The sequence below is a fragment of the Ambystoma mexicanum genome, chromosome 2q, assembly GCF_040938575.1.
Source record: "Ambystoma mexicanum isolate Mex_15411 chromosome 2q, UKY_AmexF1_1, whole genome shotgun sequence".
NCBI lineage: Eukaryota > Metazoa > Chordata > Amphibia > Caudata > Ambystomatidae > Ambystoma > Ambystoma mexicanum.
This window is the reverse complement of record NC_090924.1, coordinates 581,161,949-581,179,254: the sequence shown is the minus strand read 5'-3', so window position 1 is coordinate 581,179,254 and position 17,306 is coordinate 581,161,949. Positions and strand designations below refer to the sequence as shown.

The 17,306-nt window shown below is 43.8% G+C and overlaps 1 protein-coding gene across 4 annotated transcripts in view; it reads right to left on the bottom strand.

The window, feature by feature from the left end:
* The window catches only part of XYLB (xylulokinase), a 1,749,028-nt gene that overhangs the window by 1,431,322 nt on the left and 300,400 nt on the right, over positions 1-17,306 (bottom strand). For all 4 annotated transcript variants that reach the window (XM_069647728.1, XM_069647731.1, XM_069647730.1 and 1 more), the window contains 2 exons: positions 15,161-15,226; positions 13,668-13,740 (listed from right to left, as the gene is read on the bottom strand). In XM_069647728.1, the coding sequence (XP_069503829.1) occupies positions 13,668-13,740; positions 15,161-15,226 (139 nt within the window). The remainder of the gene's footprint in view (positions 1-13,667; positions 13,741-15,160; positions 15,227-17,306) is intronic.

The window sequence follows — 17,306 nt, the reverse complement described above, 5'->3', positions numbered from 1 at the left end:
TTCTACACATGCAAAGAGCACACCATTTCTTGCCAAGAGTCAATTATCACTAGCTAATGACTAGTGTCGAGTGCGCATTTTGAGCCCTACTAATGCAATAGTTTTGGCTTATAGTTGGCGCCAAAACTAAAGAAATAAAGGGGTTCCTAGCAATAGGAATCTGATCAGTACAGTGACGAGGAAGACCACGGCCGAGTAATGAAGATTATCAGTAAGTAACCAGAGATATACCTCAATACAGCATGCAATTACGGCTTCCATCCCTTTGAAAGCACTGCCAATTTCAAACATCCATAGAGCAGAGGCCCAGGAAGACGATGTGATTACAAATGAGGCAAGTGGGTAAATCTGTGACACAGAGGAACTTAACTACTTGAGAACTAAAATAAACAATTATCCATCCCACACAAGCATCATTAAAATCAAAAGGACTCTGACCACCTTTTCAGCCCTGAAGCCCACATAGCTCTCAACCATTGTGTTGCAAAGGCGGGTGAAATCACCCGATTTTGTTTTTGCGGGTGAGACGCCCATAAGAATTAATGGGCGTGCAGGAGGCTTGGCGGGTGAGTCAGTCCTTTACAGGGCGGGTGACACCCGCCAAAAGCGTGTGCGTTGAGAGCTATGAGCCCAGAATACCTGTACCCACACTAGTCTCATAACGCTCCCAACCACATATGCTTCCCCTGCTGCATAAAAATAAATCACCTACCTTTTTCACACAATAAAAAGCTCTAGCACATCCAACCAACAACAGCTCTCAATACTAGTTTTTTACATGCAATATACCTAGGGCACAAGTCGAAGGACCACGCCACTGAACGCCGTCCTCCCACTATTTTTGAGAGCGTCGACACGGTCCTCCGTGTGTGTTTCAGGAATGAAAACAATATACAAAAATGTTTTTTTTAAAACAGAATTTGCGGACCCATTTGAAGTGTGCAGTCACAGTCCCACCATGAGGATTGTAACCTGTCTAATGGCTGTATGCAACAAATTTAGCAACAAGACCACATAATTGCATATCACAAAACAGTTAAATGTCTTAAATATTGTGCGTATGTTTCCGGGTAGTTTATAATTAGCCAGCAATAGGAGAATATGTTACAATGGCAAATGCTTATTTGTCCGGTGTACTTTATTTAATTGAGAGGGACAAGTTTGATGGAATTTTCATATTTAACTTAAGGAAATGTTCACTTCCTATGACGTTTCTTACCAATCCGTGTGTCAGAGCCCCCTCCACACATTTCTTAAAGTATTGAAGCATTGGATATACCAAAGCACCAGGCCAAGCCCAAGCCTACAGAGTAGTGGTTGTGACTCGTGACATGAGAACCGCTAGCTGCAAGGGTAAAATGTAAAGGTGGTGGGTTGAGGAAGATTTGTTTATTGTAAGGGTTTATGAAAACTGACACGCTTAAGAGTGGGCAAATTCCATAACCTGGCTCTTCTATAGTGGTACCTCAACTGAGAAGGGGGAGGTGGGGCGGAGGGGGATTGGTAGCTGGTAACTCAGGTAAGCAGGGTGGAAACCTCATTGGCAGAGGTTATGCGTCTGCCACAGAGGCAACCAGTCATAGGAAGTCTCGTTTTGGCTTGTGAGACTCCCTTCGGTTAGGTAGCGGCCCTCACCTGATGTTTCTCACACAAAACAGCCGGGTATCCTATCTGGGTGGAGGAAGAGAAACAGTCCCAAAGTTTGGCACCACCTCCAAAAAGACACAAAGAGGCAAACAAGTCAACGTTTTCATGCACGCAAACAATGCTGGTGTTATGTAATATTAGTTTGGCTCCGCCTCCCAAAAAGACACAAGTGAGGCAAACAAGTCAACATTTTCACGTGCGCAAAAAGTGCCAGTGTTATGTAATATGTGATACCTTTCTGGTATCCCCTGTCTTTGGATGTCTACGGGGCCATCACTGATTGGCTGCATCTGCTTCAGCACTGCCCCCTCGAGCCTGACCACTGCCCCCTTATTTGACCTATTGCAGAATAAAGCAGTGGAATTCCTAACTGCCCTGTTGCAATAATAGATCATAATGGCTTTCTGGCAGTCCGTATAAAAATTCAAGTTATACTTTGAACGGCTTCCTCTCGCAATGAACAGCTCTGGTGACAAAAGCTTATAAAGACGCTGCAGTGGCAGCGTCATATTTTAATTAAAAGTTTTATAAACATGCTGCAGTGTGAAAAGCTTCATAAGGCTCAATTGCGTTAATATAAAAGTTTGGAAATACATGCAGTAACAGGCTCATATTTTAATACTAGAAACAAAATGGCTTACTTGTAGAAACAAACAGACTGCAGTACCAATCACATCATACTGACATCACTAACTACACATCCAATCAGGTACATCCCAAGACACTAGAGCAACCGCCAGAAATCAGTACATGGACATGTTCACTGACATTTTAACACAAAACATATATATAAACAGTCACTTGTTTATCTTCCAATGTTACATAACTTAGAACATTTTTTAAAAGCATCAAACAAGTCAAATGACTTTTTATTAACAATAACATATGGTGGCTGCCATTTTGGAAGTAAATATGGCTGACAAATTCAGCACACGATACAAACGCAGGTAAAGAGTGCAAAAGGGGTGTGTTTTCGGTGAAGATGGGCAGGAATGGGTGGACAATCATATAGATTTTACTTCGAGATGGGTGCTAAATGGATGGCACACATAGCCAAACACCACAAATCCATCCTCATATGTCATCTACATTGAAATGCATTAAAAAAAACTCATTCCAAGCCCCTATTTGACGCTCTTATGTTAAAGCTCTTATTCTAATGACAATTTTTTCGGTTTAAAGGTAGCGCTTTCAGCACCACCTAATAGCCAAAACTAAATGGAGGGCAGCTACCATTGTGCAGCAGGGACACATTTAAAGGTGGGCACAGCGCAAGTATAGGTATAGTGGGTCATCGCTGTTCACTTTCAGCGTATTTACGCCTACTGCCATAATGTCAATGTTTTACTGGCATTTCAATAGCGATGCATTGTTAGTTTGCATAGCAGCTGCAAGAACCTGATTCAACAACAGTCATTTGCACAGTTTGGATTGAACAATACGATTTAAATGCTAAACTGTAATGATATAAACACTGCACTCTTAGTAACACCTTTGCACTGCTCTGAATGTGGGGTATGGGGCATGGAGCAGGGCACCTAAGATCAACATGTACCACCACAGCTGTTAGTTGTAGCTTTTTTCTAGGTTTCTGACAAATGACTTGCTGTGATTTCCCGCCACTGTTAAGATGAGAGAAATACAATATATTTCTGTTTAATATCCTTTGGTAGACCAAAGCAGGCACAATTCAAGAAAGACTCAAAGTGTCAGTCACTTGATGCAGTGCAAAGTATTTATTTCTGTTAAGACAGTGGCAGAATTGTATGCATGCACACATGGGCCTAGGGCAAGGGTGTGTATTTGCAACTGAAGAAGATATATATATTTCATCTGGCATTTTCTCTAGCATGCTCATATGGACCATGCAAGTCTTAGAACTATTATATCGTACTGTATACGTTTAACTAAAAAGCTAAAAAAACACAAGTGATTCCCTTTCCACTGACTCAGAATGCAAAATGATGTAACCCCCAAAAAAGTAAAGTTTTAGTATTGTGCTTTCAAGACACCCGACAAAAGAAACTGTGTGATAAGGGAGTCATGGTTTTCATCATCCCTGATGTCAGTGCCTAACCTCCTCCACCCCAAAGGTGGTCGGTCTATCGGGTCAGCTGAAGCTTTGGCAGGTTTTGCAGCAGAGAATAGTGTTGTACCCGATGCAAGGAGAGAGTTAGATCTCTGCTCTTACTGCAGGTGAAATTATTTTCCCCGAGCATCTGACAGCAATAGTGTCGTGGATCTACCTATAGGAACCAATTTTACTACCATTATGTGGATGATAAACAATAGATGTTATCAATATTTTCCCTAGATAGTACTTGTTGGTTTAATGGAAAAACGAACACTTGCAATAATAACCAAGGAGGCAGACCGACACAGATGATAATAGCCTGCCACCCAAGTTAAGTGCCTTTAACGAGGGTCGTGCTGCTGTTACCGAGGGACGACCCGCCGCCGAGGTTAATTTCACCATTAGCAGCCATGTAGTTATCTACACGGGTGTCATTGGTGGTTTTTTCTTTTATTTTCAAAGAAACGTACCTTTGGTTTGTGGCTCTGTGCTGCGCAGTGCTGAAGGCAGGGAAGTCCTTTTCCCATTTTGATGATGTCACAGTCATCAACCTGGAAATAGGACTTCACTGACAGCAGCACTGTGCAGCGCCAAGCCACACACCAAAGGTACATTTCTATGAAAAAAGAGACACCATTAGCACCAATGTAGCAAACAACACGGTTGAAGGGGTAGTTGGAAAGGGAAGAGGTCGCTGGATGCCCAGACACCTCAGAACGCTGGCAGGCACACCCTCCTAGGGTGGTAATGAAACAGCAACACATTACAAGTTTTTTCCTTAATTAGTGCAGCATTTATGCATTTTAAGGAACCTGAGGGCATTCTCACTTCTTTTCCCCCTGGATCCTCCTCTCAGGTGGCCAGAGAAAGACAATCACTTTTGGATCCTGACCATAGGGGTGGATATGTGAGGGAGGATCACATGGGTGAAGGGAACTTTGGGAGTGTGGAGAGGACATTCTTAGGTGAGACGTGGTATCCCCCTTAATCTTTTCACAATTAATCCTCTGTCCCTCAAGCCTTTGTCAGCCCTTTCCATTTTCTTCCCTCTAAATTGTCCCTCAGAAACACCACCTCAATACTGGGACAAGGAAGCGACCAACTAGGAAGGCACATCCTCATTTGATTGATACAAACACATATCAGGGACAACACAGAGTTATAGATTCTTCTTTTATTAAATCAGACATACCCAAACACCACTCTATTACTGAGATGAAGAAGAGGGCTATGGGGGTATGCAGGTGGGACAACCAGGCATGTCCACCTAATGGGTTTCACCACAGTCAGGCAATTGGACTTAATGACCCACATTTGCAACATGAAAGAAGGAGAGGCGGACTGGAGAGAAGGGAGCTGGAGGCCCAAGTGCTGGGAGCTGTGTCAAACAGGAGAGAGAGACGCAGAGGCCGAGGTCAGCTGGGAGAGGGTCTGTAGGTCCTGCTACCCCCTCCATATAAGGGCAGCGCAGCAGGAGTTATGGCACTCCCACAAACCCCAGCCACCACGGGAGCCCAGGAGAGCGAGCAGTGCTCTCTGTGGCTACCGCGAGGGAAAGGCAAAGCCTGTGGAAAGCTAGAAAGCAGAATGAGGAGCATTGAGAAGTCTGTTGCGAAGGACAAAAAGCAGAAGGGAGATGCCATGTGCGACCGGTGAGTGGAAACCAGAGAAACACTCAGACCGGGGTGCTCCGGGGATCTGTAACAAAGTCCTTTTGAATAACGAACTAAATGAAAGTTTGTATAAGCACTTTTTGAATGCTGCAGAGAGTAAAAAGCAAGCTGAGCACTTGTGAATGGAGTGTAAGCAGAGTAGTGCTTGAAGCATATACCACAGAATGTATTGTATATAACACAAGTATTGGCAAAGTCAAGAGAATACCAAGAAAGTTATGAAATGAGAAACCAAGTATTCGTTCGAAGCTAAAAGGGGTCCATGAACTGCAGGTTAAGAGGAAGCCTGTGTTGGAAAGAGCCAGAGGAATACAGAAACGTGTAACAAAGTGCATGGTGGCCAACCAAACCATGGTACAGTGTCAAAAGAGTGTGACACTGGGGAATCAACTAAACATTACTGTCAAATGGAAACAGTGGCAAATTGTTGATGGAAGCAGTCAAGAAGGGGTATTGGTTGCGTGACCTGTAATGGGTGGACCGTGTGATCAGACAACTGTGCCTAGACTGAGGGGCCCCTGAATGGAAAAGCCAATAAAAGTATACATAAAGAAGCTTGTGCTTTGCAATAACCTTGTATGTGAGTCAAAGTCAAGAAACAGAACTGCCTATGTGAACTGGTGAAAAGTATTGATATTAGAGGAGCTGGTATGTGTCCCAAGGAACTGTGTTGGTTTTTAAAGCTGGAAGATTTAAACTCTTGGGGAAGGGAACCCTGGTTGTGAACTGTCTTGAACTTGGGGAAGGGGAAGCTGCTCCTTCCTGTGAGGCTAAAAATCATGGTGTCATTTCGACACGGCCCTCTCCTCCTCTCCGCACATCTCTGATGTCTCTAAGAAGTCAAACTATCAGCTGCACCTCCTCAGAGTATTCTTCCTTTTCTCACTTTTCCCCAGAAGCTCACTGTCTCCAGAGCTCTGGTCCTCTCTAGGCTGGACTAATGCCTACATCCTACTTCTAAATCTTCCTGCCTCTACTCTTCGACCTTTACAACTTATCCAGAACAGGACTGCGAGACTGGTCCTTGGCCTCAAGCCAAGTGATCGTATTTCTCCAGCTCTGAAATATCTTCAGTGGCTCCCAGTGGCTGCAAGGAACAACTTCAAGACCCTCTGAATTGTCCACAAGGCTTTCTGGGCCTGGGACCGCTCAACCTCCAACTTTCTCTTCCAAAACATCTTCCTTCTCGAGCTCTCTGCTCATCCACCTCCAAATCTCTGAGGGTCAGAAACGTCTCCAAGCAGAGAGTTGGGGGCAGATCCATCTCCTCGGCTGGGGCCTCCCTTTGGAACAGCCTCCCTGCCCCTCTCAAACTTGAGCAGAACTACCTCCGGTTCTGGAAGCAATTCAAGACCTTCCTTTTCAGTTCCGCTTTCTCTCTTCCTCTCACCTGCTGATGCACCTAACTGTTCTGCCTACTGGTCACCTGGTCACCCTCTGAACTCGGGCCCAGGCTCCTGCATGTCCAGTTGCCACCCCTTTGCCTCTGAGCTCCCCAGCGCTTAAGGGTCTGTATCTGCAACCCTACAGTTCCTTCTCTCTGCACTTATGAGTCACCCACTGGCTGCACTTGTGAGTTAACTGCACTTCCCCCTTCGCCTCACCCCTGCCACTTCTCCCCTTCCCTCTTCTCCGCACTTGTGCGATCTGAATGACACAAAACCTAGTAAGATTGTTATTTTGTCCCCCTGTTTCCCCCCCCTCCTTGTCTTATCGCGCCTAGAAACACTTGTGTACAGGTGCGTTATAAATGCCATATCATAGACCAAGAGCTGGAAGATGCTCAGAACTTTCTTTTGAACACTATTAATTTTGATACCGACATCCCTAAACATTGTATACAATTATTTGTGAGGGAAAGTATAGGTTTTGGACACAGTCTGTGTCAGGAAGTCCTAATCAAATGTCGGTCTATCCTTAGTTTTCTTTAAGTAGGGAAATCCCACCTTAGCATAGGGAAAGTTAGGCCTTAATCAATCCTTCCTTTTAAGTTAATACAACTTTTGAGAACACATTTTTAATATGTTTTCTGTGTATACTTCATGATGCCTACAAAGTATGTTGATTCTCTTGTGTAGATAATATATGAGCATTACAAAAAAAAGTAATCAAACAATTTTCAGTTCCCATTGTTAGCAACACATTTGTTGAATATAGTCCTAGCATCCTACTCCTCTTCTATTCACTTCTAAAATGTTAAAACAACCTACAACCAATCAGCAATGGGTGTGTAGTGTGACGAATCACAGGTTTCTGTCACTTCTACCCAAGGGGGAGCCTTTACTTGTGAGGCTAGGGAGGTGAGCCCGCTACCCAACACCCTCACGAGGGGTAGCAGCAAGCGGGGACCTCACTGTGTGAGACTCCCCATTTGGGGACAAGGGCTCCCGTTCCAGTGAGGTACTCCCTAAACCCAAGATAATCATACTTTCTTTTTCTATATCTGGTGAAGGAAGACATGAAGAACAAGCTTGAGTTTATTATTGTCAACCATGTACTCCTTTAAGATCTATAAGAGAAACTGGGACGAACAAGATCATTCGAGCCATAATGAATGAACACATGAACGAGAAGAAGGACTTCTGCAAATTCTTAGGGAAGCCGGAGCAGGACGTCATAAAACTGAGAGGCGGGACCTGTCAGAGAAAGAGGAGGACCGTTGGAGTCAAATCGGCCGATGTTGCACAGTTTATGAGGTCCTGGATGCGCAGCGTCTGTCACGGAGATGAGAACCCAGAGAGAAGTCCAAAGCGCCACTTTAGGGAAGGAAAGCTGTGCTGCAGACCAAAGTGGGAACTGAGCGTGCAGGGAAACCAAGAGAACCTTAACAAGTTATGAGCGTGCTGCATTGGGAACAGAGAGAGAACGAGAACCCAAAAGGAGGGCTTACGGGGAGACATCCTGGTTCACAGAGAGAGGGTGGTGGTGTGACTACAGGAGAGACATGGCGGACCTTTCGGTCCATGAACTGCGCTGAGACAACCAACAAGGTCTCTGCTTGGCTGTACCATGCTTTGCTTTGTTCTTGGTCCGCTTCGCTAATCAGCAACAGAGGCCATCCCAACACGTGGAGAAAGAATCCCCAGTCCTCACAGGACCCCAGTGACATTACCCCCAACAAATCAAAGGCGAGGGGGAGAACTAGAGACCCAGGAAGGGAACAAGATAGAATCATAAGCAGTACAGGGACACACATACTCATCTCAGTACAACAGAAGAATAAAACATACAGAGAACGAATAATAAGCATTACTGGGACATGCATACTCACCCTAGCACCCAAAAAGATTTAAAGATACTGAGTGAGAATCATAAAGGTTACTGGAACACGCCTACTTGGCCAAGTCAACTACAAGTTGTAAAACTACCAGGAAGAAGAGACTATCATTTTTGGAACCTTCCTACTCATCAAAGTGGGGACAAAATAGAAGTACCAAGGAAAAGTGATGGATATTACTGAAACGTTCCTACTCATCCCAGTGTAGGAGGAGTATTAAAAGGAAGTGAGAAAGCTCATTGGAACTTTACAGTTTGTATTCAACAAGAGGAAAAGAAATATATGAAAGACGGGAAAGATTGTTGTGAGAGTAAAACGAGAAATATTGAACGATCATATAAGAGAAAAAGGATAATTCAGAGAACAGATGACCAAGAGAGAAAGAAGAGAAAGCAAGCGGAAAACCACCCTGAAAACTGGGAGAGCCCAGGAGATGCATGAGAGTGGTGGCAAAGAGATATCTATGTGTGTCACATTGAACTGAACTTGGGGAAGAGCCAGATATAAGGAGAAGGGAAGTCATACTCCTGTCCTTTATTATTATAGTGGTAGGGCCAAAATAGCGTAGCTTTGGACAAAGGAGTGAATCTGATTTGGGACTTGTCCTGACGACTGACAAGCACCTTAGTTTTGTTAGGTAGGGAACATCCATAATTTAGGGAAAGATGGAACTTTGCATCTTTTTGTTGAATACAAATCTCTTAAAATGGAAAGTCAGAGTTGGTGTCCTCCTTCTGACCCCGCCACAGTAGCCATTGTGGAACAGTAAAACGTAGAATTATACTCGCAATAGTGCTGTCAAGATATCCGAGCCATGGAAATAGGCGAGTTTTATACATACCAACCCCTGGATAGCCCATAAAAATAAAAAAAGTAAAAAAATAAACTGACAAAAGTGCATGGCTTCTACGGGCAGTTAATTAAGACCAACCAACAAGCGATCTAAAGCCATTCATTAAAAATGACAGGAAACACCTTTTAAATCACTCTGCTAAGTATTCTACTCTGCCATCCCCTATGCTTTGATGTATCCACTTATCCTGGCTAAAGAAATACAGGGGCAACACAGGCTTATGTTATACAATGTGCCGAAAACTCAGTATTGAGATCAGCACAGTGATAGTTGAGTCTAACCCAACAAAAATACATCATTTATTTATTGATATTTATTTATTTATATACTTATAACACACCGGAAACCTGCAGGAATCAGGGCATGTGACAAACAAATATAAACACAATCCAATCGACTATCACAGTTAAATCATTTTACATTTTACAAAAAAAAACAGAGGCCATCGGCAGGGATATATCAACGGCTATAGAGGGCAGCCATAGCAACAACACAGTTGTGATGCAGAGGCCAAAGGGAAGAGAGATCATTTAAAACCTAAAAAGCGTGAGTGAGATGGCGAGATATTCCTTTAAATGGGATACCTCAGAGAATCACGTTACAGTTTGATCACCCACTGGGAAAGTACTTGCACAATCTTAGGTAAGCATGTAAGGAACTGTCCCCACAGCCCACTCGCTGACCACAAAAGTGATGGGTGGAAGGTTTTGAATGAATCTAAACCACTGGCAATTGCTCTGGGCAACCTTCCACACCACCGTTTTTTAGCCCGTCTGCGCCATTGCAAAAGGGGACACAGTCACTGTTGGGTTGCGAACACTAGTCTTAAGTTCAATCTGCGAAGAATCTTCAAATCTGCCAGCCTTACCACGCCCGGCCCAGTACTCTGTCTAAGCCAGGCTAGAACCTTGTAATGCAGGGCTTCTCTGGGCTCCGGACCTTCAACTCTGCGAATGTTGGTAATGACAATATTTCGATGGTCCATAATAAAATCTAGTGTACTTGTAACCTCCATTTTAGGCATTTGCAGCTTACTGCGATGCAAATTCTGCAAAGGTTCCTTCTTATAAATGTTTTTTCCTGTTATGGGTAGTTTCAGTGCTTTTTGCCCCAGTTTTGGGCCAAGTGCCAAAGAGGAGGTATATGTCTCCTGCATATTGTCTGTGGAATCCATATTGGAAGGTTCTGCCTTTTCCTTAGGACCCGTTGTACACCTAGTAGACCCCATGTGTCCACTACTACAAGGATCGGTTTGTAAGTTTTGATCTGACCCCTCACTTTGGATGTTGGCTAGGCAAGCCTTCTCCAGTTTAAATGACCGTGCCTTGGTAATAGAACTACTGGGCCCATCTGTTTGTGAAGCGGTGTTAACTCTGAGTGGGCGGAAATCCACCGTCCAATCGTTCAGTACGTCCACCAATAGGCCCATATCAAAAGGACTAGTGCACAGAGTTAACTCTTTAGCAATATTAGACATGAGATATGACCATTGATCTGGGGCCATTGGCTCACCCCCAAGCGGCGCCTTGACAGGTGCCAATCTGTGTGCCTCCCCTTCGCCTCAAAAGAGGGGAGCACCCCAGGGACGGAAGCCAAAGCCTCCGAGGAATCGCCGCTGGCACAAGTAGAAGAAGGGGAGACAGAGGCCACGAGGCTCGCGGAGCCCGCGGCACCCGCCTCTGCCGATCCCAATGGTCACCTAAGCATGCGACCTTGGAGTAAGGTTTTTAAACTCCTTATTCTTGGGTGCAAGTCTACCAGTTCCACTTTTCTTTCTGACTGCCATAATGGCAGCCGGGAACCTTAAGTGTGGAAAGGGTGCTACAACGACAGGATAGGAATACTGGGAGAGTAACAAACAGAATCAAACAGCAGCTGGATATGTGGACAGCACCTCACCTTGATGTGTCTTAATGGTGCAGTCATAAAAGGAAACATATTGAAACAATGAAATTAATTAGCATATGAGAAAATTGGCAAAGTGCCATATTTTAGGCCCATGAGCAATTTACTGTCTCAGTGATAAGGCATTTGTAGGTTTTTTGCTTCATCTCATCAAATCATGAGCAGTACAGCTCTGTAATTCAGTTTTGCCTTCAGGTTATTAAAGCAAGCATTCAAATTTGAGAAAAGTGCCAAAATGCCACCTCTAGATCCATAGACAAACCTATTGTCAAGGCCCAGGCACTGAATTAGCCGCTTGCTTTCTCTTACCCAGGTAGTCCAGGCTTGTGCATAAGCTAGCACCTCAAACTTTGCCCCCATATAGCAGGAACCGGTCCTCCCACTGCTTCTGCGGTCTCTTACACTATGCTGTCTGATCCAGCTACTTATAAAGGGTATAAGTCCAACCTTTAGGCCCATATGAACCACCCTTATCTCCGGGTCAGCCAAGGAGGTAGTTTTCTCTTATCCTTGTTAGGCTATCCTGACTTGTAGGAATTACTTGTTTATCACCATTAGCTGTTCTATGCAGCAGTTGTTGTTTCTTTTAGGTACATAGGTCTGCAACCTGTAACTCTCCAGATGTGTTCCACTATGCCTCACATGATCCCTCACTACTAAGCTGACTAGGCTCATGGAAGGTGCAGTACAAAACGTCGGGAGGGTCAAAAATTGCAGACCTCAGTCATACGATAAAATGGGGTTTTGAAAAGGATACCCTACATATAAAGTCAACAAACTTTGTAATGCTCACAGATGAGTATCCCCCAACTGCTGGCATCTATACGCTCGCCTCAAAAAGCTGCCGTGGCTGGCCGGTTCAGTTTCTCATTGAATAACATGGCTTTTGCAGAAATAGGTCTGTACAAGTCAATAATGAGGGTAATCTATAGTGACCTTCCACACTTAATCTTTGCCAGCCCATAAGGAAAAAAAAAAAAAAAAACACTGGCAATGTTGTAGGGACAGTTCAGAAATGTTCTAATTCCTCTCTACCTTGGAGACCCCCAGCTCTTTTGCTGGACACTAGGACTTTTTCATTTTAACTTGGAGAGAGTGAGACTTTTTTTCCCACTCTCTCATGTATTTCAATGTGATTTTAACTCTGTGTTTCTTTTGGTTTTTGGAGTCTGACAAACTCCATAGGCATCTTTTTGCATTGTGTCACACAGCACCTTCAGTGCAGTGGCACAGGGAAGTCTTTCAGATTTCCCCAAAGGTTTAAACACCTTTCTCTGGATAACTACTGTTTCCAAGAGCAGTAAAGGGAAACTGACTTTACTTACAATGGTATCTTTTCTAGACCTAGCGCACACTATCTAACAATAGGGTGCTGGAGGGGTTACATCTAGCTTCTCATGTAACAATTTTATGTTACCCTTTCCTCGATGAATGGCTGGTGACAGTGGTTTACTTTTTACTACCGTGGTGTGTCTTTACCGCGGGCTGCGTTCGCAGCTGCAGTAAAGCGCCCAAGGGTGCCATTTTTGTCAAAATGGCCCCGGTCTTCTTTTTTCACCATTTCTTTGTGGAAATATCCTTCTTGAGTGACACTTGGATCCAGGATTGTGAACTTTCACATCCGCAGTAATGTTTCACCCGCGAAACATCCTTTACTCAGCACTCAGTTGAACACCACACAACTTTATACTTCAATGTATATACTTTGCTCTTTCATTACAAGACAAATAAGCACCATCATCTGCAGAAATGTGAGATTGTTGGGTGGTTTACAGATGATGTCCCTGAAGAGTTCTAGTCGAAATGTGCCTGGAAATACCAATGTGCATCTGTACCATTGTGTTTATTAAATTAGGACTGCCATGCTTGGGGTCAATGTATTCAGAGAATTAAGATGTTAATAAGTATCAACATAATGGAATGCACTGCGAATTCAACCAATGTGTAATCAGATACAATGATTACAATTAATTGGGGTATTACCCATGAAAGGTATACATCTATATATTGAAAGAAACAGTTCAATGGGAAGGTCACAATATATACTCTTACAGTGTGAGATGGCAGACGAGTAGGAATTCTACACAGCAATTCCAATTTCTATCATTTAGTGTTGAGTGTTGGCAACAAAGTGACCCAAGTGCACCTTTAAAAGTTTGAGAGCTAGGACTGCTAAAAAAGATTAATATATGATAAACAAGGTTACTCAATACTTTTAGAAAAAGGTAGGTGACTCACCATCACTGTAATCAATAGCTGCATAATCGCCAAGAAACAGGGAAGCCGCAAAGCTACTCACTAACGAAATTCTCTGCAAGACAAATAAATAGATTTAATTAGGTGTGCACAAAACAACTGCGATACTGACAACATGCAAAGCTCCCTGAAGGTTGGCTAAGGCAGGAATGTTAACCCTTACTATTAGCTCCGTAAGTAGGTATACATATATCTGGCATAGGTGTTCAGCAACAGAACTATGGGGTGGGGGGGGTGACCAGGTCTCAGCAACTCAAAGTTTGATGGAACTGTAAAATACACACAGTGACTTCAAATTACTCGAAAAACGCAGGTATTAAAAATGTAAAGCAGATTCATAGGATCTGAATAGCAAACCTAATTTCCCAGTTGCACACGCACTTTCACACATGCAAATGGATTTGTCTAGATTAGGTGGTGCAGCAGACAGCTTAACATATCCCAGGGCCCCTTCTTAATTCTTTTAAATGTCTTTCTTGCTTAAGAGCTACTTTATCTGTCTCCCAAGTGGTTTAAGTAGCGTGCCACACTCCCAAAAGTACTGCAAGGTTTTTTCTTCAATCTAATAAATATTTCAGTTTTCAATGTAACATCTGAACTTCTGCATCCTAGAGGTGTACATTCGCATAACCCTTTTTTGCACAGTGCAGTTGTGTGAGGGAGTTGGCTTTGCTCTCATTAGTACCACCCGGCCAGTTGTCAAGACCTACCTCCAGACAGCATGGCAAACAGTGCTCACAATTACAATTAAACGCTGCCCGACATGTTTGACCTACTTTGTCTTTTAAAATTACCTGTAACCACGTGTTTGGAATTTGTAACCTATAGGGTGAAACTTCACCCACTTCCCCTACCCCCATTTGTCTATGCACACTGGAATAGCCTTTGTACTAGTGGTGCATTACAACATCCCATATACATTTCAAGTCACTGTCCTGTAAGAGCTATGTAAAGCTGCAAGGCTAATGTGCCTGCAGCAGGGAGCAGTGGGTCTTTCGGGCTTTTATTGTACATAACAAAACAATTACTATCAAGACGAAGAGTAGAGGTTCTGCTACGTGGCGCTTGGCCATCTTGTTTTGATTTGATCTGTATGGGCCCGTTACATTTGCACTGGGGCAAATGAAGAAATGCGTGTGTGCATGTCTGATTAGCACCTGCTATATTCTAACTGATTCAAGAAGCCTAACAATTGAGCACATCTGGAAATGCCCAGAACATCTGCGAGATGCCCATAAGCAACACTTTGTGAATCATACAGGAACATGAAAATCTCCAAGTCCCTCTGACATCCCCTCATTCGCTCCACTGTTCTTTGTAAATTAGGGATAAGGCTCAAGCGCATCTCATAATTTGCCCCAGTGTAAAACTTTCAGAATCAGGCTAGATATGAAACGAAAACAGGTATTTGGCGCAGTACATTCCCACACATTTAACATTTCCTAATGTGAACTTCAAGAAACAGTAAAGCCAACCTCAGTTTGTGCGTAGACCTCTGGTTTCTGCTTGTAGATCCTGGCAATCTGGTTCCCTGTAAAACGCTGCAACAGAGAGGCAGAAGTCAACAACCATTAATCCCTCTCAATAAATTCTGCACATTGCACTTTGCTAGTCTGTCAGAGGCAGGAAAGTCAGCAGTACATATGTGGTCGTTCATCATTGCCAACGAGGGTTCCGAGAAGCGCCAGTTTTCGTGCTGCGGGGTCTGCAGGTGCAAAGACTCTTCGAGCATAAAAAGACAGTGACAAATGTGCCACGAAGTCAGATGAAAGGGGGCAGCGGTAATGGGCCTGTCACAACGACGTCTTCCTCCAAGCAAATCACTTACCAATCAAGCTTTGAAAATGGGTGAGCGATAGAGACACTACTAGCAGGCATGCATAAAACACATTAAACGAAGTTAAATAACAGATACTTGGGGTGGGATGCTAGTTTATGTACTGCTATGTTTTTTCTAACAGAGACTCGTGTTCTATATACAGTAGTTCCCTAGATATTGCCTATAGTTAAGGTGATAGCCTTGAGTCATAGGAAATCCGAAAATTCTATTGCTAATAACGTTTCACTTTCAGGGCAGATATGGCTGATATTTTCCAAACAAAACATTTGCCATGGCTCCAGGGGTGCTGCTAGGTCAGGAAAAGATCAGGGGCTATGCTAATGTCGGGACTAGCCAGATTTGGGGCTAGCTATAGCCTTTTGGTTGTAGTCTCTGAGCTTCTATCAGGGCTAAAACCAAAAGACCCGGGGCTATAGCCCTCTCAACCGCCGCCCCTAGAAATGCCCCTGCATGGCTCCATCCCCCAACCGGAAATTATGGGAAAGTTTCTGCTCTACTTTCCCATAGAGAAAAGGTCCAAATTTGGTAAAGCTGATGCGCAAAAATTGCTTGCTGGATTTGGACCAAATAAGAAACAACTTGAGCAGGAAACGTTGATTTAATTTCCGGGACAGGTTGGGGGTTATTACGTCCAGTAGTTTTCTAAATATTCGCTGGGGTGACGGTGCTTCCTGCTCCCAAGAATATAGCTTTAACTCCCATAGTGCTTTGCAGCAGAGAGGCTTTTCAGAAAAGAAAAGTCAAAATGTTTTCTTTTGCCAGATGCGAGAGATTACTGCAGTAATACTGGGGGAAGCCAAAAATGAAACATGCTGAAAAAGCTCTTTAGATGTGTGAAAAAGATACAAAGGCATTAGGCTACATGTGGGGAGGGAGGAAGAGGACATGTGAAGTTGGGGGTGGTCTGTGGATCAAGTTACAGAAACAAGATTTAAGGCTTATCGGGGGAATCTCGCAAGATTACCATGCTAATAACGCAAGACGCGCTCAGAAACAAAAATGCGTCACATGAAGCAAAGAGAGAAAGGGAGTAATGGGAGTGGAACAGGGAGGTAAAAATCAACAGAGGTGGGTATGTGGGCCCAGGGAAAAGGAAAGAGGCAGATGGGGAGAGCTTGTGATAACGAAGAAGGGTATTTAATTTTCGAGCGTTATCAGTGTAATACTGTGGGAATCGGTTGAACGGCAGACTAGCTCAGGAATCAGCATTACCTTGATTGATTTCTGCAAAAATATTACGGGAATGGAAACTGGGGGAACACAAATAAAAGGGGGACATCTATTGTGATCACATCTAGTAGGCAGTGGGAAATGGGTCTTTGTGCCAGTGGCCCTGATCACTGGGCCACAGAGAAACCTATAGGTGGAACATGTTGTGATTAATCCTACAAAGTCCTCACAGAATCCCTGCCTAAAGTCTCCTAACAGGTGGCATGGGGAAGGCAACCGCTACCTGATACATACTAACCCTGGGGGTGGTATTAGCCGGGAGGATCACTTCGGAGGAGAAAGGCCTCAAGGGAATAGGACGGCTCCGCTAGGTGGGACGTGGTATAAGCCATCTTCTCAGGGGAAGATTTCCGTAATAGCAGAATATCTGATGGCTTGTTGTCAGAGTGGGGCGTGCCTTCCCAAAACTACACAAAGAGTCAAGAGTGAAAACCCTCATTATCAACAGGGAAAGGATATATATATAAGAATCAGAGAATTCAGATCCCTAAGTTGAATGGTTATGATTCATTCCTGGGTGTATGTTATCAAGCCCATAATCAACCATTAAT